The sequence below is a fragment of the Xyrauchen texanus genome, chromosome 35, assembly GCF_025860055.1.
Source record: "Xyrauchen texanus isolate HMW12.3.18 chromosome 35, RBS_HiC_50CHRs, whole genome shotgun sequence".
In the NCBI taxonomy this organism is placed as follows: Eukaryota; Metazoa; Chordata; class Actinopteri; order Cypriniformes; family Catostomidae; genus Xyrauchen; species Xyrauchen texanus.
The window spans coordinates 36593138-36617490 of record NC_068310.1 but is presented as its reverse complement, the minus strand read 5'-3'; the positions used below and the strand labels follow the sequence as shown (position 1 = coordinate 36617490).

Below are 24353 nucleotides of genomic sequence, written 5' to 3'. Positions count from 1 at the left end.
AGCTTTTGCAAGGGAACCCAAGATAATTGCGAGGATACGCAAAAGTTATTGGGCCTTATTAACGAAACACTTGTTAGTAAAACTACTCTTACGTACAGAACATTGTCCCATTGAGTTCAAGGGTAAAATTTACGAAAGAACGTGATCACATGATCATCATACCACCTTCCACAGTTGGCCTTTATCCCTCTCGGAGGCTTAATTAGCCTGATAAGGGACCGGGTGAGTATAATCACGACCCGGCCCCGCCCTCCGCCCTGTCACAAGTGGATGTGTGTGCCTTCACCACAAAGAATAAACTCTGAGCATGCAGCCAATAATACCTCAAAATACTGTCTAGGTAGGCTGCTCACTAGGATTTGGAACAGAGCTAGTGTTTGATTATGCGCATTTCTTTTTCAGTGTCAGTGATTAGTGCACAGCTGGGAGGTTTTCTTCACAGAGGTGCACACACACGCTACGTCACTGAACTTGAGCGTGTGTTTCGTTTGGAGTGCTGTGTGTTTCAGAACATTTTGCAGGCTGGGAAGGCAGTGTGCATCTGCGCTTCTCTGTTCTCTGGGAATTGGGCCGCCACAACAGCAGTCTTGATCTTCCTGCGAGCTGACAGATCTGTGAAGTCTAAAAGGCTCTGCAATGCTCAACGTCTGTGTGTGTGTGTGTGTGTGTGTGTGAGTGTGTAAGTGTAAGCGAAGTGAGTGAGAGTTGAGGGCTGCAGTCTGCTGAATTCATCCGTGTCTGTGTGTGTTTGCTGCCCTAGATTATTATTTTATCATCAGTTCTGCTGGTAAAATGGAGGGATGTTGAGTTCCAAAGGATCTCCCTTTGGATACTGTACAGAAGAGGGGGAAATACAATCTCTTTGTCATCCTCTGCCTTTCTTCTCTTTTATCCATCGTTTCAAATCACAATATTGTTTTACACTATTTTGAGTCCCTACTGATCCTTTTTGTTTTATCTTCAAACATAAATCAGACCCAGGCTGCCGGGTAGCCATTCATCTGGTTTTTGTGAGCATAGTTGGGTAAAGATTCTGGAGTGGGTCTCACTGAACCCAGAAAATAATGAGGAGATTTCAGTATAATGGGCTTAACTAAGAGTTATATAGAGTAGAGTGATTTAAAGCAGGGGTGTTCAACCTTCTGTTGTATATACATTATATGTGTGTTTTGCTCACATGTATTGGGGGATCCGTTCGGTGTGGGTAAGTACGATCCTGCTTTCCAGGTCTTGGCTTTGTATCCTTTTTTGCATCGCTGGCAGTCCTGTCCAGTCGTGTTGTGTTCACATTGACACTGCAAGTTGCCGTCCACATACACGCACTGAGATGCATGAAGATTACACTGACACCTGTTTACAGAGAGAGAGAGAGAGAGAGAGATTTCATTAACTTTAATTTCACTTTTTTTTCTCATGCTATTGCTTTGGTAATTCTGTAATACAGTCAGTTACAGCCAATGCCAATGATGCTTTCAAGATTCGAATGAACTGAATGGAAAATTATAATGGAAGTGAATGGGGGACAATCCATAAATACTGTTTCAAAGACGCAAACATTATATGTGCATAACATTTTTAAAGTGATAAAATCGCTTTCTGACCTTTTCTGTATACAGTTAAATCCAGTTTTACAACTTCATTGCCATGACAACCTAACTCTGTAAATACTAAAACATAAACTGACTGTAAAAACAACTTTAAAACAACATGATTTAAACAACTTTAAAGCTTTTGCAGATTAATTAATGTAAGTGCCATTATATGATTATAAGCTCCACATTTCTGCCTCCAAAAACTGGCCCCATTATAAGTGCCTCACTGCAACCACGATTTTAGCTTTTTAAGGAAAAGTAGGGGCGACGTAAAATATTTTTTTTACGTTAATCAACATTATCCCACAATATGTCGACTGAGCTTAACTTGAATTGATCCTGGAGTATTCCTTTAAGAACATTTGAAAGTCATGAAGACCAGTAAAACCATTTTAAATGGGTGCTTTCTGAGATATAAGTTCCAGGTGTGAGCATGTGTTGACAGGTGGAAATGCTTTGAGAGAAAGAGAGGAACGCAGGTGTGCTGGTGTAGATTGGGTCCAGTAAAGCAGAAATGAGCATTTGTGTTAGACCAAATGGCCCTGATCCTAAATGAGACTTTTCCATCTGAGCAGCATTGTGTGTGTGTTTGTGTGTGGTACTGTCGAGCTCCAATCCAGTTTGTTCTGCTGGAGTGAGCATGGATCCATCAGCATCAAATATTCACAACATCATCCTGTACCTTGGGCCAACCCTCATCTATCTCTCTCAAACACTTTTTTTTTTCATGCATTCCCTTTTCCGCTGCCTGTGAACTTTTTTCTTCTCTTTCTCCTTACCTCCATTCCTCTTTACCGCGTTCTCTGACAACAGCACTCTTCAGATGATGTTCAAGGTTTCCACTGTGGGTTACTGTGTACTAAAGTGCTCTGGTTTGAACTGAGCTGTCTGTAGTGTGATGTGTCCTTGATTTATCAGACCTCAGTATGTTCTTTGATGTACACATTTAAAAACAAATGTTCCAAATACAGCAACCAAAAAGAGTTTCAAATGTTTTAAAGAACTAGAAACGTATTAAGTCATGCGTAATGCCCCCTAAAATATCAATAGCATTCTCATTTGATCCTCTTTGTTCTGCTATTTGCTGTGCTTTCTTTATTTCTTAAATAGACAGATTTTATAAGTATCGACACTGTGCTACCCAGGCCCCCGTATTGTAGGTAATTAATGTATTTTGCATGTTTACATTAATACATGTAGTGTATTAAACCAAGTGGCATCTGCATACAAAATATGCTAGACCTTTTTCTCAGAGCCAACTTCACTTTTCTTATTTTCTCAATTACCTCCAAGCACAAGCTGTCAAGTTGATATTTGTGAATACAGATGTTTTCTATAGAACTTGCGAACAAAACGTTCTTTGTAGAACTTAATTCTAGTCTTACTAGTTAGTCGTCTAAAATGTTGGTCTTCATTTTTTCAGTCAGTTGCATAAAAACTTAGATCAGTCTAATTAAAGACCAAAATGTAAGACAGCACACCTCAGGCTAACTTTTGTTTACATTCCATTTTGCCATTGAAAATAACTGTCAGCTGAGCCAATGGGGATGAAAGGGGCTTGAGTTGAGACTTGGTTGACGACTTTGTCTTCAAAAATGGTATGTGTTTTTAATTATTTGGGTTAAATCACTAAATGTGTTCATTAAAATACATATTGAAGCATTGGAGTCCTCTAATAAGCAAATATTCTCAGCGAATAAAAAATGTATTGAGCGTCCACTGTCGGCCATTTTTTTAAGCTGTTCAGTGTCTTATTTTTCCCACAATGCAATGCAAATTAGACTGTCTTACTAAAGACAACTGTGAGCTTGTTTTATGCAACAGACTTTCTATGGCATCTTTAGCTAGTCAAACTAATTGTTAGATGCAGTCTTAAGTTAATGGCTATGTTTCTGCAACCGGCCCCAGACTGTACACATTTATGTCTAATTGGAATTCTAAATTCATGTTGTCTCTCTTTCTCTGTCCGTCTGTTTATCTGTCTTTCTTTGAGATTATGCAAGCGGTCTTATGATGAGTCAATCAAACAAACAAGCAGAAGAAACATGAAGCCATACTGAGATTATCAGGTGACAATAACTCATCTGTCAATATGACAATCATATTCTCTCTCTCTCTCTCTCTCTCTCTCTCTCTCTCTCTCTCGTTTTTTCGTCTGTCTTGAGTTATGTCTCTCCTCTCCTTTTGCACTGTGTTCATTAGATGATAGAGACCCAGCAGTTTCTCACTCTTTCGCATTTCCTGCAACTCATTATAAGCAATTCATTCCCTCTGAGACACTCCAGAGCAGTAGAAAAGTAGGATAAAAGAGTGAAGTAATCCTGGAATGGAGTCAAATGCCTAATATTGTTTTGTACACAGAGTTAATTTATTTACAGGTTTGACACCTGCATTTTACAATCAAACTGATTCACCAAACACTCAGTTAAAGACAACCACATAAAATCTTAAGAAATTGAATCCTAATCATAATTCCTGTGTACAGAACCAAACTATACACTAGGCCTAATCCATGAATATATTCTATTACATATTATACTGTATATGTGACCTGCTCCATCATTATGAGTCACTTTGACCCAGGAACACATTTTGAGTTTTATGCATTGAAGTATAAAGGACAATCGTGGCTCTCTAAGGATAAATACATTATGAACCTACTCCAAATTATTGAGATATCATTTAAAACTAATTATTTAAGGGTGTTTCTTCGACGTCTGGCACTTTCAGCACTGTGGACTTAAGTGTACTGACAATGTCCATCTGTGTTTGTACATGCACCACAGCAGATTTAAATACATTTTGTATGTCATTGTGGAGTGGAGGGGAGCGGGGCCAGGTCGGAATATTGCGCGCCCGGGTCGGAATGTCCACGAGGGATAAAGGCGGCCAGTGAAGATGGTTCGAGAGAGAGAGAATTACGGGCATGTCCGTCATGTGTGTGTTTCTTTATATTTGTGCTTTTGGTTTGAGTTTAATTAAATTATCCTTTATATTGACAAGCCGGTTCTCGCCTACTCCTTGCCCATCCTTTAACCCCCTTACATTGGTGCCGAAACCCGGGAAGGAGGAGGGATGCCCGTTACAGAGTCCTCGACACTACCGTCCACCTAGGGGAGTGCCGCTGCCATCTGCCGGGTGATGGAGTAGCCCGACCGCCCGGATGCAGGAAACGGCCGCCATCCGCGGGTGCAAGTGGGGACTGGATACCCCGACCACCTGGAGCGAGGGAGCCGCTGCCGGGGGCGGAGGAGTTCCCTGCCGTCCCCAGAGATGCGGAGGGGTCAAGGGGGACCGCCGTCCACGAGGGGAGGAGGGAAGAAACTCTCTGACCGCCCAGAGCGGTAGGGCTGCTGCCAGGGGCGTAGGAGTGTCCCCATTTGCTCCGTGGATGGCGGCCGTTCCTCACATCCGGGCGGTCGGGCTACTACGTCACCCGGCAGATGGCAGCGGCGCTCCCCTGGGTGGACGGCAGTGTCGAGGACTCTGCAACGGGCATCCCTCCTCCTTCCCAGGTTTCGGCACCAATGTAAGGGGGTTAAGATGGGCAAGGATGAGGCGAGAACCGGCCTGTCAATATAAATCATAATTTTTATAAAAACTTAAACCAAAAGCATAAACAAACACACACACGACGGACATGCCCGTAATTCTCTCTCTCTCGAACCATCGTCACCAGCCACCTTTATCCCTCGCACGCCTCATCAGGCCGATTGGGGACCGGGCGCGCGATATTAGCCCACATCTGTGAGTCGTAATCTTTAAAAAATGGACGTTATATAAATAATTCTCACACAATAAATAGTGACAGTATATTTTACTGTTTGTTTAGATTATCATAGTTTTAAACATGTAATAATTTGTATTTTCATCATGAATTTTCAGCAAGTAAATGTGTGTGTTGGTCAGGTGTACACACTATTTCAGCATGTGTAAGAGTATTTGTCGAGGGTCTGATTGTACATGTGTTCTCTCTAATTGGACACAAAAGAGTTTTCGTTTGTGCATCATAAATTTGTTTGGCTACAACTGGAGATCGATTTGCCGGCTGCTAATAAAGCCTGTTCAGACTTACACACACACTCTTTCTCTCTTCTGTCTTTCATACTATTTCTTTACTTGTTTCACAAACAGACTGATATTTTGATCACAGCAGTTCATCCAAATCTTTTAGTTTTTAATTAATTGTTGAGTTTTGTTGTTTCATTCGACTGCGAAAAGATCAATACTACATTCTGCAGTCTTTCCTCTGCTTTTCACACACTTTCAACTCTCTCTGACTCTCTCTATCTCTTGCTCGGCCTGTCTACTTTGCTCTTCAGTCACGCTTCAGTGAGAGTGGTATTCTCTTCGCGATCCCTTACGCCTCCCACTCATTCACCCTCACTCTCCTCCCCCATGCACATACCCATATTTCCATCTATCTATCCACACATTTCCCCATTCAGACTCAGGAAGATACACACTGGCACTGTAAATGTGCATATGATTGCGTGATCACAACAGAAACTATCTAAAAGAAATGGAAGCGCAGCGTATTTCTAGCGGGAAGACTAGCAGCTGTACATCATTACATCATTAGCTGGGTAACTCCTAGCCAATCCGCATGTAAGCTGTTGCTTTATAAGTCTGCTCACAATCTATCACATTGCTGTTTCAGTGTGCTAACCCGGCAACCTCCACCACCCCACCACCACCAGTTGAGCCCTGTCCCGCACGGGGGTAGGCTCCTCGCCCCTGCCTCCTATCTCTGATTTTAAAACTATGCAATTTTTCAGCAACAAGCTCATTTTTCCATTTGGTATCGGTGTAGTGTGGATTCTCCTAAAATGTCTTCTCTCTCATATATTGATGTTTATTCAACTTTCATGTGCTAGGAATGTATTTTTCTTAAAACTAACAGATTTCAAATCTTTTACGGTCACTTTACATTTACATTTATGCATTTGGCAGATGCTTATATCCAAAGTGACTTACAGTGTACTTATTACAGGGACAATCCCCCCGGAGCAACCTGGAGTTAAGTGCCTTGCTCAAGGACATAATGGTGGTGGCTGTGGGGATCAAACCAGCAACCTTCTGATTACCAGTTATGTGCTTTAACCCACTACGCCACCACCACTCCTTTAAAATTGTATTGGAAACGTTTTACCAGGCCTTCATAATTTATTAATGGTACTTTTCAAATCCACATATGTACTTTTATGTATAGATTTGACCATTTAGTCAATTCAGATTTTATGTAGACATTTCATCTTCAGTGTAGTTTTTGTATTGAACTTTTTTTAAGTACATTTTCTTTGTAACTTGACTGTAGTTTGACTACTTTCTAACTATTGCTATGATTTTTATTACAAGGAACTTCTAGTTCAGCAGTACAATTTTGAAGTAGCTTTCCCAACACTGGATCACGGAAGTTGTGTGTGTTTGTGCACGTCTTAGCACATGTCTGTGCATAAGACTTACTATTTACTGACCCTCATCTAAGACTCGCCCATTGCCCTTAATGCCACACTGTGAAAGCATTAAGGTCATGAGGCCACAAAACATGCTCAAAATCCAGAGGAATTTACAAAGAGCTTTTAGAAATGACCTTCATCTGTACAGACCGTGTGTGTTAAAAGTTGTGCTGCTTTTTTACTGTATACCTGTAATGGGTAACACTGTATTAGGGTTGCACGATTTGGACAAAAAGTCATATTGCGATTGCGATTTGAACTGCGATTATGATGGTAATGTTTTCCACATGTTCAACTGCAAAAAGGCTACTGGGGTTTTCACACTTGAACCCTCTTAAAAAGAACCAAACTGAGACTTTTTTCAGTTCAACCTCAAACAAGAGAAATAAAGCAGGGGGTGAAGTTCAGTGAGCGTCTTTTTCTTAATGGGATAATTTACCCAAAAATTATAATTTATTGCCATCATTTATTCACCCTCAGGTTGTGTCAAACCTGTATGTCTCTCTTTCTTCTGTGGAACACAAAAAGGGATGTTAGCTTTAGCTAGCTTACTCTTTTTCTGTATGGAAAAGAGAAAATGAATGGTGACTGAGGCTATCTTTTGTGTTCTACAGAAGAGAGTCATACAGGTGTAAAGCGACATGAGGGTGATGAAGGTGAGTAAATGGTAACAGAATTGTCTTTTTTTTGGGAATGACTAGGCAGTGAAAAATTCATGTTGCCTTTTAAAACAATTAAGACAACATGGGATGCAATGCAGACACTGAATGTGTATGTGTCTTAATGCCTTCTTGCCTCGTATACCTCTTTAAAAGGCAGAATTTATACTAATTATTGTAACCAATTTCCTATAGAATTTTGTTTTAGCAAGGGGATGGCCCATTAAATTATCGTTAGCTTGATTCAAATGTCTTTTTGACCGATGAATTGAAACACTCATATGAGTCATTCATTTGTGAATCGCACTTCCCTGGTCATACTGTCTTTTTGGAAGCTAAGACAACACACTATAAAGACGTGTTGTCTATTTATTACATTTTTTGTCTTAGTCTTATAAGTCAGCATCTCACCACATTCAATTTAGACTGCAAACTCAAGAACTCAAAAATGTATATTAACACTATACTCTATAGAATCAAAGTGTATTGAGTATATTAACAATGAATATATCACTATATACTGTATATTAAATAAAAGTGTATATAGCAATACTGTATTGAGTACAGTAACATTGTAACATTATACTCTACATAGAATAGAATCTAAATGTACAGAAATATTGTAGAGAGTACAGTAAGAATGTATTGTAACATAAAATTGTATATAGAATCAAAGTGTACAATAATGCTGTATTGAATATAGTAGCAGGCAATACAGTTACACTTTGAGTATATATACTGTTTGTATAGTAACTTTATTAAATATTGCAAAGTGTTTTGAGCATCTGTAAAAACAGACCCTTTTTAAGGACATCCTCATACCTCTCTCTCGCTCTCTCTCTCTCTCTCTCTCTAAGTGGCTCTCTTGAGAAATAAAAAGTAAATATGGGGATTACTAAAGAGAAGGAGGAATACAGAGACAGAAATGGAAAAAGAGAGTTATGGGACTCATTGCTAGTTTGTTTGTATTACTTTGTGCATTTAAAAAAAATTGAGGAGGTTTTCCTCAGGAAAGGAACAACATTAAAAAAAGATGAAAAAGAAAAAGGGAGGAGAAAGACAGGATGAGAAAAAGATTTGAGAAAAATGCTGACTGAGTTAAGAGGCAGCGGAGGAAAAATACACTCTGATTATCAAATCAGCCGTCTTCGTGGGAGCATAAATCATTCCATCTGCACTGAAGTGGTTTCCTTGCATTATCTTTGCCTTTTGTATCTCTCTTTTACCCCCAAATTCTCCCTTATAATTTCCTCCAAACTGATTTAGCTTTCTCCAAAAATATTACTCAGTTAAACATATTAAAGTAAAAAATAAATAAGCCGTCGTTAAAGCAAAATCAACCCGGACAGGGCAAGCAACTTATTACATGATTACTTATGCAATAAATAAATAAATGGACATAAAAAAAATATTTGAAGAAAGACTGTGATACTAGTGATACGAGAGACATGGAACTGGCACAGCTATGTAGGGAATTGGTTGCCTGGGACTACAGTCAAAAATACAGTTTAGTGGTGGCCTGGGTATCTCAGCGAGTAAAGACGCTTACTACCACCCCTGGAGTCACGGGTTTGAATCCAGGGTGTGTTGAGTGACTCCAGCCAGGTCTCCTAAACAGCCAAACTGTCCCGGTTGCTAGGGAGGGTTGAGTCACATGGGTAAACTTGGGATATTTTTCATTATAATACTGTGTAAATTACAAGCATTTGTATGCTTGTACACCGCATGGTCGCTTATAGTACACAAACAGACATAATGGATGCTTGCAGAAATAAAGCATTGTATGTGATGTCATGTAAGGAAAGTCATATATAATTTATAGTAACTGAATTTCTCACATAAAGTACAACAAAGTCACTGGTACTAAGTACAGCTGGCATAAACGTCCGAAGATCATCAAGGCTTTGCAAATCTCTTCTTTTGGCTTTATGAAGGATCACAGAGGCTAAACAAAAATCTCCAAAATGAGATAAAAACGTTACCTGATCGACATAGTGCTAACGCGTGGCTAATCATTACTTTAGCATCTTTTATAGGAATTAATTTGGTAATGGTCTATATTAAACAAGATAACTACATGATATCATGCGACAAAATATAAATGTAACAACATGAAAACGTCATGATTACTGTTGGAGGGAACGAGAAGTCGTGTCGAATGAAGTGACACAAGGGGTCTTCCTGGGATGCCAAACGTACCTCTGAACCTGAGAAAAGGCCAATGTCAAGTTGGCAGACAGAATTTGCATGCCCCGCCCCAGACATACGGGTATAAAGGGAAGCGGGGTAGCGAGTGCCAGTCAGGATTTTGCACTGAGGAGCCGAAAATAAGGTACGGCCATTTACAGTGGTAGGTCTAGTGCTGTGGCAGGAGGGACACAACGTCTCATTCCCTCCCTCGCGGTAAAAGGTGCCCTCCACGACCACGTCTGCTCGTCATGCACTTCCAGGAAGAACGTGAGCGGCACCCGAAGCCAAGGTACCAGTCGTCAAGCCGCGAAGGCTGTGGGGAGGACGAAGGGTTCCAGTCAAAGCCCACGCTGAAGTGGCATTCACCTTGAGGAAGGAGAGCCGCGACCGCAATGCTGCCATGGTCATGTTCTCGCAATGAGTACATGAGCCATCCACGAACGCCGCCTCAGTGTGATCGCTGCCCAGGCACACGAGGCAGCGTCTGTGGCCGTCAGTCTTGGAGAGAAATCGACCGCATCTAGGAACAACTCAGGGGCGGAAAGGCATCTTGAAAAAGATCCTGAAAAGGACGTCCAACGCCGCTGTGTATTGCTCTTTTGTGAGTGGAAAAACTCAAACTCTTTTAGAGAAATCAAACACTTTTAGGAGGAGAACACTCTTTTAACAGTGAAAAGCGCTGTCGAAGCACCCAGGGGCGTAGACTGCACAGCGTACAGAGAGAGAGAACACCAGCTGGAAATGCGCCGTAGATCAGTGGTGAACTTCAGCTTGCTTGTTGCACAACCGTTTGACTGGCACTCGCTGCCCCGCTTCCCTTTATACCCGTATGTCCGGGGCGGGGCATGCAAATTCTGTCTGCCAACTTGACATTGGCCTTTTCTCAAGTTCAGAGGTACGTTTGGCATCCCAGGAAGACCCCTTGTGTCACTTCATTGGACACAACGTCAAGTGAGTGACAGAAGGGGAACTGTTTTTACTGTAAAACTAAGAAATACTCATATTAAATACAACCCAAGAACAAGACCTTATTCATGCTAGATCCATCTTTTATTTTTAATGGGAATTACAACGAGGCTGTGAGGGATAGACTTACCATCTCTACAATGGCATGAACGGTATAAAGCTTCAAGATCACTTCTGATTCTCCACAACTCATGTTGTCTGGAGTTCTTTGTAATCCTCATTCTATTAAAAATCAAAGACGGAGGGGTGGCCTGGGTAGCTCGACGAGTACTGACGCTGACTACCACCCCTGGAGTCACGAGTTCGAATCCAGGGCGTGCTGAGTCCCTTCAGTGAACAACACTGAACATCACTTCAGTCTATTATGATGGACTTCAGAGGATGAACTGATGCCAACTCCAACCATAAGACATGGGATACTTCATAAGCCATTGCCTGAACCTTGGACTTAGGATAGACCTCAACAAAATTACCGGCCAGGTTGAACTGCGTTGCACCTCGCTGAACTCTGCCTGCATCACCTCGGTCTAATGATGGACTACACTCGTGAAATGGAATATATAGACTATTAATTAATTGCCAAAAAAATCCTTCATCAGCCAATTAACAAAGGACAATTGCATCTATGTGAACTTCTGCAGATAATTTAGGATGGGCTAGGGTTAGAACTTCAAAGACATTAGTCATTAATCTTACAGTTCTTACAAAATCTTTGTTCAAACACTGTCCCTTAACACTTACTTAGTTTCATCATTTTAAACCATGACTTGCACTGCACATAAATAACTAATACTGGCATTATATTCATGCAATTTAGTCAGAGTGGAACTGGCCCCCACAGTGAGTCTGGTTTCTCCCAAGGGTATTTTTATCCATTAACCAACATCTTCTGGAGTTTTGTGTTCCTTGCCAAAGTTGCCTTCGGCTTGCTCACTGGGGTTATAAATACAATCATTATTTAATTACTTATTTTTAAACACAATTCACAATCGTATTTTATCAAACTACACAATGATGACTCTAAAACATCATAGATATTACAGTTTTAATTCTGTTAATGCCTGATCTTCCGTAAAGCTGCTTTGAAACAATATGTGTTATGAAAGGTGCTTTACAAATAAAAATGACTTGACTTGACCGTGTGACTCCAGCCAGGTCTTCTAAGCAACCAAATGGGCCCGGTTGCTAGGGAGGGTAGAGTCACATGGGGTAACCTCCCCGTGGTCGCTATAATGTGGTTCGCCCTCAGTGGGGCACGTGGTGAGTTGTGCGTGGATGCCGTGGAGAATAGCATGGGCCTCCATGCGCGCTATGTCTTTGCGGTAACGTGCTCAACAAGCGGTCGTGTCTGACGGTCTCAGACACGGAAGCAACTGATATTCATCCTCCGCCACTCGGATTGTAGTCACTGTGCCACCATGAGGACTGCCAGGGGTCGAAGGAAGACCGCCGTCCGCGAGGGGAGGAGTGAAGTAACTCCCCGACAGCCTAGAGCGGTAGGACCACTGCCAGGGACGGTGGAGTGTCCCTATGAGTCGCCGAGAACGCGGAGTGGCGTTCTGACTGCCGGGGGTCATGAGTCTGTCTCCGGTCCGCCCGGGGAGAAGCGACTGTCGTCCGCCTGAGAGGGTGGAGAAGTGATCGAGGACCATGCGACGGTGTATCGGAGAACCGGCGAGTTCTTCATCTCTCTCTCCTCTCTCTCTCTCTCACTGCCGCTCTGCGTTGGCCTTTTCCCTCTCGTTTAAATTTTTGTGTTTTTTTTGGGGGGGGCTAAATAATTGTAATTATTTCTGTTTCCCTCCCTTCGCTCATCAGCCTGAGAGAACAAGGGAGGAATCTGGCAGGGCGGAGGGCGGGGCCTTTTCTCTCTCGCCTCCTCCTTTCCATTGAACGCCTTTACAGATGTATATTTAGCAATATAAACATTTCTGTCCACTTTGTTTCTTGGATTGTGTCTCTGTAATAACGTTCTCATGGTCTGATTTTTAACATCTTTCCTTACTAATTTCCCTTTACAACTCTATCTGTCTGTGTCTTTTGGAATCTGGTCTGGTTTTGCTCTTAAACCGAACGCACCTCCTTGAAAGAATTCTTTAATTCAATCTCTCCGGGGGTCGACCACATACAGTTAACACAATCTCAACTCTCACTTCTGACGTCCTTCGGGTCACAAAGTCACAGTGTTACGCCTATAGCAGCTGCAGTGTATGTGTGTGTGTGGTCCCTCATGTACTGACACCAGACAGCCCTCCAGAGCTTTGAGAGCACAGATTATTCAGTTGCTGTCACACTCCACTCTTACATATACAGTACGTTGTAGTTCATTTACAGTAAAGAACATTTGCATCAAGTGTTGGGACACCAACTAATATCAACAAAAATATTTGTTAACAGAGGAAACAACGTAGACATCATGTACTATAAACATCTGGCATAAAATTAAGGTTTAAGTACTACTAACCGAAACAATCAAGTATGGAAACTGAGTTTGTGGGGAATACCCACAAACCCTTGCGCATGAATAACTTAAGCCATGCTTAAGCTATTCCTGCATAGAGAATTTTGAGGCGCCCGCCTCCATCAAATTTCGTACCACCTCCGACTGTTGACGAAACTCAGACAGGCACTCACATGCACAGATAGACCCCAAGTGCTGCTCAAGCACCCGCCCTCTTTCAATAGATAAGTGCCCTTTTAGCAAGTCATTTCTTATTTTTTAATTATTTAATTAATTATTCATGCTTGACATGATGGCTACAATCATGCCAACTGTATCTGGGCAAAATGTTGTATTGTTGTCTCAAAGTAAGTTGTGGCATTTGGAACCAAGGTAGCATTTTTTATCAAAAGTCCAAAAAACTCTCCAAATAAATGGAAGCACAGTGTAGTTCTAGCGGGAAGACTAGCAGCTGTACATCATCACATCATTAGCTGGGTAATTCCCAGCCAATCACATGTAAGCCGTTGCTTTATAAGTCTGCTCACAATCTATCACATTGCTGTTTCAGTGTGCTAACACGGCAACCTCCACCACCCCACCACCACCAGTTGAGCCCTGTCCAGCACGGGGGTAGGCTCCTCACCCCTGCCTCCAGGACATGACCGTTCTGGGTACAACTCCCTCGGACCGTTGGACGGGGCCTACACCAAAGAGAGAGACATTACTTTCTGTTTTACATTTATCAAATAAATGGCATCTTAAACTTCACTCAAGCCTGCGTGCCTTCCAGATAGAAGTGATCTGAGGGTTTTACTGAACCTAAGAACTAAATGCCACAATAAACCAGAAACATAATTACATAGAATACGTAACAAGTAAAAAGATCCAGCACTCTTTCTGTTGTGCGCATGGTAAATCAAGATCAATCAGTCCAATCCGACAGTGGCTGATTGGTCTTTACACATCGTCCCTTCCCATCATACCCACCCACATACCTGAGATCAGAAATGATCTTATTATTGGTTTAAGAGGTTAATCAAGTTTGCTGTTTGTTAACTATAACTGAACACATTAGCTGTTATGTTGAATTTAATTAATTTAATCTTGAACCTGTTTGTTTTTTAAATTAAATATGATATAAATTGATAATTGTCATTTTCTTCAATCATCTGATTATTAGAACAACTAAAATATGTTGCTTGTAAATGTTTGCTTCAGCCAGTGGAAGGCATGGTACAAGTGCATGTGTGCACATGATCAGGATGGTACCACCTCTGCCTCATTTTAGTCAAAAGAATGGAGTGGCGGTGGCGTAGTGGGCTAAAGCACTGTACTGGTAATCAGAAGGTTGCTGGTTCGATCCCCACAGCCACCACCATTGTGTCCTTGAGTAAGGCACTTAACTCCAGGTTGCTCTGGGGGGATTGTCCCTGTAATAAGTGCTCTGTAAGTCACTTTGGATAAAAGCATCTGCCAAATGCATAAATGTAAATGTCAAAAAAACTTACTGGGATATCAAGTTGTTATTAAGAATTCATAGAGATTTGAGCTCTTTTTTTGTATTACTGATGTTGTTTTACTGTAATTACATAGTTGTTTTATGTGAAGTCAACATTAGGGTGATTAGTGTTCCCTTTTGTGAAGAATGGATCCTGTTAAATTGTTTCTCAGCGTGTTTAAAAAGTCCATCTTCATCTGAATCAGGTTTAATGCCTGACCGAAGTCATTATTTTCTTCTGGGACAATAAAATTAAGTAGAAACAATAATATAAAAGTTCATTTGAAACTATGTGCTATTAGATCTTAAATTGTATTTTCTAGTTAAGCTGACCTAAGATGACCATAAGTTGACTTTACTTAAAAAGCGTGACACAAAAAGACTACATATCCACCTTGTCTTGGGGGTATTGTGAGGGAAATGAATGTGGGTGTGACATCCGCTGGAAATCGTTCTATAGCATTCGCTTACTTCAGCTACAGTTATTTTAGACCCTGTTTACAACTGGAATTGGACTTGTTTCGGATGATCCGATTGCAAATGGTCAGTGCTAAATATATTTGTGTACTGGGTGCAATTTGTGACTGAATTACAAAAACACATACAGATGTAGTCAAAAACACACGTGGGGTGTAAACGCCATCCTGAATGATGCGTCCCGGACTGCAGCAAAGCACCACCTCTCACAAGTCAATCAACCTCTGCGCCCTTTTTTTAGTGTACTCAATTAAATTTGATAAAAATTTGTTATGAAATTGAAATGTGTCAATCTTAAAAATAGGCTTAAGGATTTTGTGTTCAGGGTGTTCACACAGAAAGGGTCTCCTTTCCAAATCAATTTAGAAAATCTTGAAGTTTACAGCAGCTTTCATTGAAATCCGCTGGTCTCCTACTCATTATCAGAGTTTACACAGATTCTATAACTTCTGACAGTTATCTGGAGTAATGTGGTACAAACTTTTATTCAGCCTGATCTCATAAAAATTACGTGACTGTTGCGACATTTTTGCTATTGACATTACGCAGTTACTCACACGTATCGCTGCAGTCCTGAGGTGAAATGTCCTCTGAGTTGTGCTAAAAGTAAGTTACATTTTTTCTGAAACAGATGAGGTTTTTACAGTTAATGCTCTATTGAGTTTTAAATCAATACAACCTACCTCCCTCCCTACTCTTAATCTTTAACCTAAACCTAGCCGATAGTGTCATAAAAGCACAAATTGTTTATTCATTGTATATTTCTTCATTGTTATTGTAACAGTGATAACATTTCAGCATATTGTTTCAATTTGCCTTTTTCTTTTTCTCCTTCTGTTCCATTCTTAGTTTAAAACTCTCAGCCCTGCACATATGTCTCACCATCATAACACATGCGTGTATTTGTGATTGTGTGTGTGTGTGTGTGTGTGCGAGATAGCACTGTATCACATCCAATCTAGCAATCCAGAGCTTTAATTACTGTATCAACTTCACAAACTTGTGATCACGCTCCATGCAGAAAACCAGGAAATTCCCTGTATTCACACAAAATACACTCACCCCCACACACACACACACACACACACACACACACACTTGTGATCGATGCCCTATCTTACCCAGCCTCAGCCTAAGAATAACTTATTGATCATCGGATTGTGTTACCAAGGGTGTGTGTGTGTGTGTGTGTGTGCATCAGTGTGTTTAAATGGTTGTATTTAGGACTAAATACTACAGGAAATAGCTCACCAGGTTGGTTATAGATACACCCTGAAATAATATATTTATACATAGGAACAAAACATAATCTTTGCAATGATTTTTGAGAATAGGCACTGGGTAGAGGTCTCTTTCAGTTCAAAAATTAAGTTTACAGAAAAAATCAACAATACAGAAATTTGTGTCTGTGATAGAGTGTTGTCTCTTTCTCTGTCTCTCTCTCTTACACACATTGTATCATCACTCACTGTCATGTAGAACTGCACATGTCAGGATTCTACTGTATCAGTTCAGTTTTGTGTGTGTGTGTGTCTTCAAATGCAACTAAATGTTTGTCACATTTATCAAAGCTATTTGCAACCTCAGCAGCCGACGCATAGAAACAGGGTCATTGTACCAAACTGTGTGTGTGTTGTGAGACAATATGAGTAAGTGTGTGCAATCCCGTTTTATAATATAAGTGAAACTCAAGTGCAATGTAGTATATCTTAATACAGTTGTCTGAAGACTTTCTGAGTGCGGAAATGACAATCCATATATTCTGCAATAAGGACGTACTCACAGTATTCATGTATGCATCATATACTCTACGGTTCTACTCTACATTTGAGTGTGATCTAACACACTCAATCATGCCGTAGGCGACTCTGTTTCTCTCTGAAATGCCATTCGTCTCATTAAAGAGTGAATTACACACAAAAACTCTCTCACAAATGACAGCAATGCTCTTTGTGATCTCTGCCACATGTTCTTGTGTGAAGATTCAAAGTGTCAGTAGAACCGTTCATGTTCTCTATTTCTAATTCTGTTTTATACCTGATAACTTGCAATGAGAATTAAGTCTGTGGCTAAATCAAAGATTGGTGAAGTCCAACTTTATGTCCATAAGTGCTATTGTTTAAAGCCTGTCAGTCACTGCAATTACAGACTGGACCTGTAATAGACCCCAGTATCACTATTATATCATAACAGCCGTCATAGCAGTCCATGTAATCATTTGATCATTATTTCAAATCATTTGTTGGTCTCTTGGTAGTTGTAATGGTTATTGGTAATGATTATATACCTCAACACTAGAGATGAAATAACTGTAACAAGCATCTGTTTGCCTCTATAACAACACACATTGCAATCTCATTAGATGAGTTGTTACAAACGGTTTATGAATAATATCTGCCCTGACTCAGAAGGGTCGCTTAACTCACAATGATAGCATGGGGTAGATTACACCTCGTCTAATGCGACATGCAAACAAAAAATAATGACTGCCTTGTCGAGGTGTCTGTTAGCGTTACTAAACGGAATTGAAGAAATAATGTTTTCAAACACACTTTATTAAAAGTTTCCCCGACTTCCATTAAGGGTACAAACGGGCAATCCCACACCAGACTCATGTCATCGGCTGTGGTAATTTGCACCCCCCCTTTTTTTGTTCTAGTCATGACTAGACTAAAATGGCTTATAAATGTTGTCACCAAAAATAACATCTTTTAGTTGACAAAAATGTGCAAAATAACAAAGACAAAAAAGGTCAAACTTCGGACCACATGTGTATACATACATAAGCATGTATAAACTACTTAACATTGTTTTTAACATGTGCCAAACAAAAGAAACATTATTATGTTTAATATGTAAGTCTTGAAAACCTGAGCTCCAAAAATAAAAGCATTTTATGTATATAGTGAAGTATTAGCTACTTTTTAGAAGTTACTCTGTTTTCACATTTAGACACTTTAGGACAGGGGTGGGGAACGTCAGGCCTCAGGGCTGTATAAGGCCCGCTAGGCCATTTTACCCCTCCCGCGAGGCCATTTGAGAAATAACTTGAAAAACCAAAAATGGCCTTGAATCAATTAACTGTAAAAAAAAAATACAATCAAAATAATGCTTAAAAATAATTTAAAATGATAACTTTCAGTGTTTTTCCTTGGTGCGTGAGCACATAATGGAATACGTTTACTAATTTTAACCTATAATCAGAAATTGCAAGCAATTGTATGGCCCGTGAATAATTTAGTAAATACTTGTTTAGTAAATGAGTGGTGGTGGTGTAGTCGGCTAAAGCACATAACTGGTAATCAGAAGGTTGCTGGTTCGATCCCCACTGTGTCCTTGAGCAAGGCACTTAACTCCAGGTTGCTCCGGGGGGATTGTCCCTGTAATAAGTGCACTGTAAGTCACTTTGGATAAAAGCATCTGCCAAATGCATAAATGTAAAAAATGTTAATGTACTCGAATGGCCCTTAATGGCAAAAGGTTCCCCACCCCTGGTTTAGGGTATTGTGTTACCTGTAGAGGGTTTTATGGAAACGGCGTATTCACAACTCAAGTTATGCATTCTGACTAGCCTGAAACTTAGTTCAAGTTCATTTGTACATTTGCTTCATTGTCTGTGCAGATGTAAGTTGTAATATTAAATTTCTGTTGTGGATAGCAAGATTCATGACACATACCCATATATAGGGGACATTTGAATGAGGTAATTAACCCTTTGGGTAATTTGATTGTAAATGAGCTCTTTTAACTCGAGCAGCTCAAGTGGGGAAATCCCCAACATACTATGACTGGATTATTTCAATCAATTCTTTCTAGATTTTTAATTCAAAGTTCACCTAAAAATGAAAATGCACTTATCGTTTACTCATCCTTATGTCATTCCAGATGTGTACGACTTACTTTCTTCTGCTGAACACAAATGTGGAGAGTTTTAGAAGAATATCTCAACTGAGGAGGTTTAAAGTAAAAAATTGACTTACATTTTGATCTGTTTCTCACTCACAACTATCATAGTGCTTCTGAAGACACATATTAAACCAAAGGAGTCTTATGGATTACTTTTATGCTACCTTCAAATTCTTTTTGAGCTTCAAAGTTTTGGATCCTGTTGACTTGAGCAGCAGAGAGAAAGCCATACATATCTGGGATGAGTAAAAGTGTTTTAACTAAAACAGTTTGATTATCATCATGATGCATCTTTTTCGACTTGTCTTCTTTATCGCTAGACAAAATGAAAAAACCCTTTGTCAACATTTTGTGGATGAGATTAACACTGGTCATTGTTTGAGCCAATGTTGCTATGTCAGGCCCGACAGGATGCTAAATCAAAGAGTTGACTGATTTGACTGATTAGTTGATTGTGTTCTCACCTGGCTAGCACCTCTACATTCGAGATGGCGTAGAAGTATTTGAGCAGGTTGTCTCTCTGGACGTACGTTCCACCGAGGGCGGGTCTAAGTAGGCGGAGCCTCAGATTCGTAAACGTGAAGAAATCACGTAGACCCTTCATGCTCTCCATCCGTGTGTACAACCCTTCCATATTCAGCAGCCTCGGGCCGGCAAATATGGCAAATCGTGGCCGCACCTCAAACCTCACGACCTTCTCGTTCTTAGACCCAACCCAGCGGGAATAGTGCTCTGTGCAGATCACACGCGTGGCGTTGGCCGCGTTCAGATCGCGTACACGTCTTGCCGGCATGTTAAACACATCCACACAGTCGTCTGCGTAGTACTGGTAGGGCTGCCATGTGCGGCCGAAATTAAGCGATTTTTCCAGTACCATGATAGTAGGTCGGCCATACTCAAAGGTGATTTGAATATCGTCAGTGAGCTCGAGGGTCTTGTTCCAGGTCAGGGTGATGTTGGCTTGAAGAGGTTCAGGATATCGCTGCCACGTGACCGTCTGCCAGTAGGTGATCAGACCACTGCGCTCTCGATCCTGCATCAGCTGCGGCGGGTGTGCCAGGTCAGGGTTGGATGCATCGCATTCATCACTGCAGAGGTATGGATTCTCCTGCAGAGAGACAGAGAGAGAGACAGGCCGTGAGTAAAATTGAGACAGGTAACAATTAAGAGTAAGACAGATGGTGAGTAAAAGACACACAGACAAAAACAGAGGGAGATACACACTGAGAAAAAGACAGAGAGAGACAGTCAGTGAGATTATAGTTTATGTTAATAAACGTTATTATAAAGCAATATCTATGGTTTAAAGTGAATAAAGATATGTTTGTTCTTTTGATATACTATTGAAAAAAACAGCTTTGACTTGATACAAGAGGCCTGTAAGATTTTGTTGTACATGTAACAGGTTAATAAGTACTGACACACACTAACACACTTCTATAGCCTTAGAAATGTGGCAAAAAAACACAAAAAATAATCAGAAATGCAATATGTGTCTGTAATGCTTAAATTATTGGACTAGATATAGTAAATGTAAGCGCAGCTGTAGTTCTAGCGGGAAGACCAGCAGGTGTACATCATCACTTCATTAGCTGGGTAACTCCTAGCCAATCGCACGTAAGCCATTGCTTTATAAGTCTGCTCACAATCTATCACATTGCTGTTTTGGTGGGCTAACACTGCAACCTCCACCACCCCACCACCACCAGTTGAGCCCTGTCCCGCAGGGGGGTAGGCTCCTCGCCCCTGCCTCCTATCTCCGGCAGGACATGACGGTTCTGGTACAACTCCCTCGGACTGCCGGACGGGGCCTACGCCGAAGAGAGAGACATCACCTCCCGTTTTACATCTATCAAATAAATGGCATCTCAAACTTCACTCAAGCCTGCGTGTCTTCACGATAGAAATAATAATATTTGAAAAACGCAATTTTGAAGCTACTTAATGTGATCAAAATAAATGCAAAGACATATTTTAGAAGTAATATAATATTTTTATTAGCATTTCCTTGAACAAACAGCCAGGTCATGCTGTAGCAGTGGTGGAGACAGGGTCACAAATGTCCCATAAGATTATGCATAGTGGTCTTGTTATATAAGATCACCATTAGATCAGAGTTTTTTGCGATTCCTTTGTGAAAAGTTCAAATCTACTAACAGCTGCTGTGGGTCAATAAAGTCAGTATGGTCAGCATGATAACAAGTGATCAGTGAAATATCATAATTTTTGTCAAATCCTGAGTTTGTCCCGATCCACCAATCTGGATGAATATCTAAAGAAGCCCAAATCTCCATTAATCTTTTGGAAACGTGATGTTTAAAACCCAAAAATGGCACTTTTTAGGACATTTTCAGGTCAATTTGAACAAAGCACCCTTTGAGAGCAGTTACCAAAACAACCAGGAAGCACCAGCACCACACGTTTCTAAAGAGTAACTTCATCTACACTTTGGCCTTAAAGAGAGAGAGAGAGAGAGAGAGACAGTGTAAGTGTGATTGACAGACAAATGAAAATAGAGAAACTGACAGACAAAACATACAAACAAAGAGAGACAGGCAGAAAGTGAGAAAGAATAACAGAAACAGATTGATAAGACCCAGAAAGACAGAAAAGGGGACACAAAGAAATAGAAAGACAGTTAGAGAAAGAGAAAGAGAGTACACACACACACTTCTCATTATAAAACTAAAGTGTTTTATTTGTGGTGTTTTATTAAAAGCAAAGACTGCAGGGAGTCCTGATGTGTGAGCACAGAGAACTGCTGTTGGAGACACACCACCACATCATTAAAAATCTGGGTCAATTCTTTCAGCTCGCCTTATAAAATCATGCAGGAAAATGATCAAACCATCTGACTTTAGCACGCATTTACACACATACACACGGTGTTTGTGCTTATGCTCGGCATGTAGGCAGATATGATAGGTTAGAATTTGCCCAATCAGCAGGTATTCGTGTCTCTGTCAATATATCTAATGCGATTCCATCAAGTGCACTGATACCTTAATTCAGGTCTGAATTAAAATAATTCAGCCCTGAAATTCCGCCCACCCAGAAATTACCCCCCCACACACACACACACACACACATACACACACACACGTACTTCTAGTGCAACTCTTCAGTACTTTACCGCACAGAGAGATGACATAAAAATAAACATGCTGCTTCTCTTTTGTTCTCCATTTCACAATGTTAGGACCCATGACATACACAAATGCTGGTTAATACAAAAGTACACTCACACACTTGCACAAGCCTCATAAGAGAAGCTTGTTCCAGAGCAGTGCGTCTTGGGAAATACATCATTTGATTTATGAAGGCACAAGGAGAATAAAAAATAAATTGAAGGGGCGATAAAACAAAGTGTGTATGAAAGGGAGAGATGGGTGGTGAAATTATAAAGCAGTCTTCAGTTCTCGATCTTCTTATTTATACTTTCACCAACTCTACAGTCTAAAACCATTTCAACTCCTTGTCTTGTGTAACCAGAGTTTTGACTATCAGCATACAGTCTGGTTCAAATTTCAGCTTACTTTGGCCAAGAACGACCAAGGGAATGATGTAATACAGTCAACAGGAGTGCATATTTTATTAACCATACACCCTAACCCTAAACTTAACTGTCAGTGGAGTGAAAATTTAATTATAGAGGGAAAATGCAACCTCCAATGTGCGCTAACCATCGTTTATGTTAATGCGATTACTTTCTGGTGTCCACTGGACCAGAAACCATGTCTCTGAGGTTGCTTGCACAATGTGCTATTTGTACTGCTACAGGAATTGGAGAACACATTGGAATCGATGCAAAACATGTCTGATGGGCAGGCCCAGATGAGAGAAGTACAGTCTTAATTGCTCCTCAAAGCTTTATCAAATTAGCTTAAATATTTAATACAATAACCCACAAGTGGTGGGGAATGTGAGGAAATGTTTGATTGATGGGCTTCCCAAATCAGTAGAGTTTTCTGCAGAACTCTGCCTGCGCACTTCCATCTGGGCCAGCTCATGAGAGATGGTGCTTGTCAGTAATTCTACAGAATGGATTGGATTTCCGGGTACATGAACATTAGGATGCAACATGTCAAGTTCCCGTCTGATCATGTTGGAGGTTTAGAGGTGAATAAATCTGAAATAAATGATCCCACAAAAATAGACCTTTGTGCGACAACATGACTTCTTATTCAAATAATAGCACAGCAGTTTCGGAGAAAGGTTATATAGGAAATGTGATTCGACTTTGGGATAAGAATTGATCAAAAACATATTAAGTAACAAGTATTTCACTATTATAACTCTAGCAAAGAAACTACATTCAAAGTTGCACTCGCAGATATCATGCTTTCTTACTATTAAGTATATAGAACAAAACTCTTTCCATATTTGATGCCACAGACTTTGCTAACGTTGTTGTTAGCTAGTTGTTCTGCGGCGGAAGGAACCTGATACTTTGTAAACATGACTTTGCTTTTAAAATCCTGTGTGCCCTGATTCCCGGACATTGCGGGTTATCAAACTGATAATTTTGCAAGCTTTTGTCATTTTTGTGTACAATATGCATTAGACAGTCCATAAACGGTCCATGATTGTGCTTTAGAGCAGTTGGAAAAAATTGTTTCAATGATGCGATTCATACTCATGATTCTGAATCGATTCTCAAAAGAATCAGAATCGATTCTGAGTTCAGTTTAAATCACGGCAGAGCAGTGGTGCACCCAAAGACAGATGTGGAAACAAAGATGCGATTTAAGTGCATGCACTAAAGTCAAGTGAACAAGCACGACTGTTTGCAGACCAGCTGTTTCAAACACATGACCATTTGTGCCTGAATGAAACTACGATCCCGAAATTCTTTCACAAACCCATGCACATAGCAACGGGAGAGTTTATTCATGATGAATAATGATGTTATCGGATATTTTATTCCTGACCCGGTCACTCGTTTGTCAGGACAGTGCACACACCTGATGATAAAGGTTTTATCTTCTACTCACAGAGCAAACAGATAGAACAGTGCATACGGGACACTTGATACATTTCTGAAGCAACATCTGCGCTATTTAAACCGCTTTATCACCTGTGCAGGTGAGGAGAGGAGAAGATGACAGCTGCACTCTCATAGGAGCAGATATATCTCTCATCCTGCTGTGGCATGGGGGGGCG

The 24353-nt window shown here is 40.6% G+C and overlaps 1 protein-coding gene across 4 annotated transcripts in view; it reads right to left on the bottom strand.

Annotated features, from left to right (window-relative positions):
• LOC127628691 (netrin-G2-like) overlaps nucleotides 1-24353 on the bottom strand; it is a 68015-nt gene that overhangs the window by 28150 nt on the left and 15512 nt on the right. For 3 of the 4 annotated variants that reach the window (XM_052105484.1, XM_052105486.1, XM_052105487.1), the window contains exons 2-3: nucleotides 19655-20298; nucleotides 1156-1350 (exon numbers count right to left, since the gene is read on the bottom strand). In XM_052105484.1, the coding sequence (XP_051961444.1) occupies nucleotides 1156-1350; nucleotides 19655-20298 (839 nt within the window). The remainder of the gene's footprint in view (nucleotides 1-1155; nucleotides 1351-19654; nucleotides 20299-24353) is intronic. The other variant, XM_052105485.1, reaches the window with a different exon arrangement.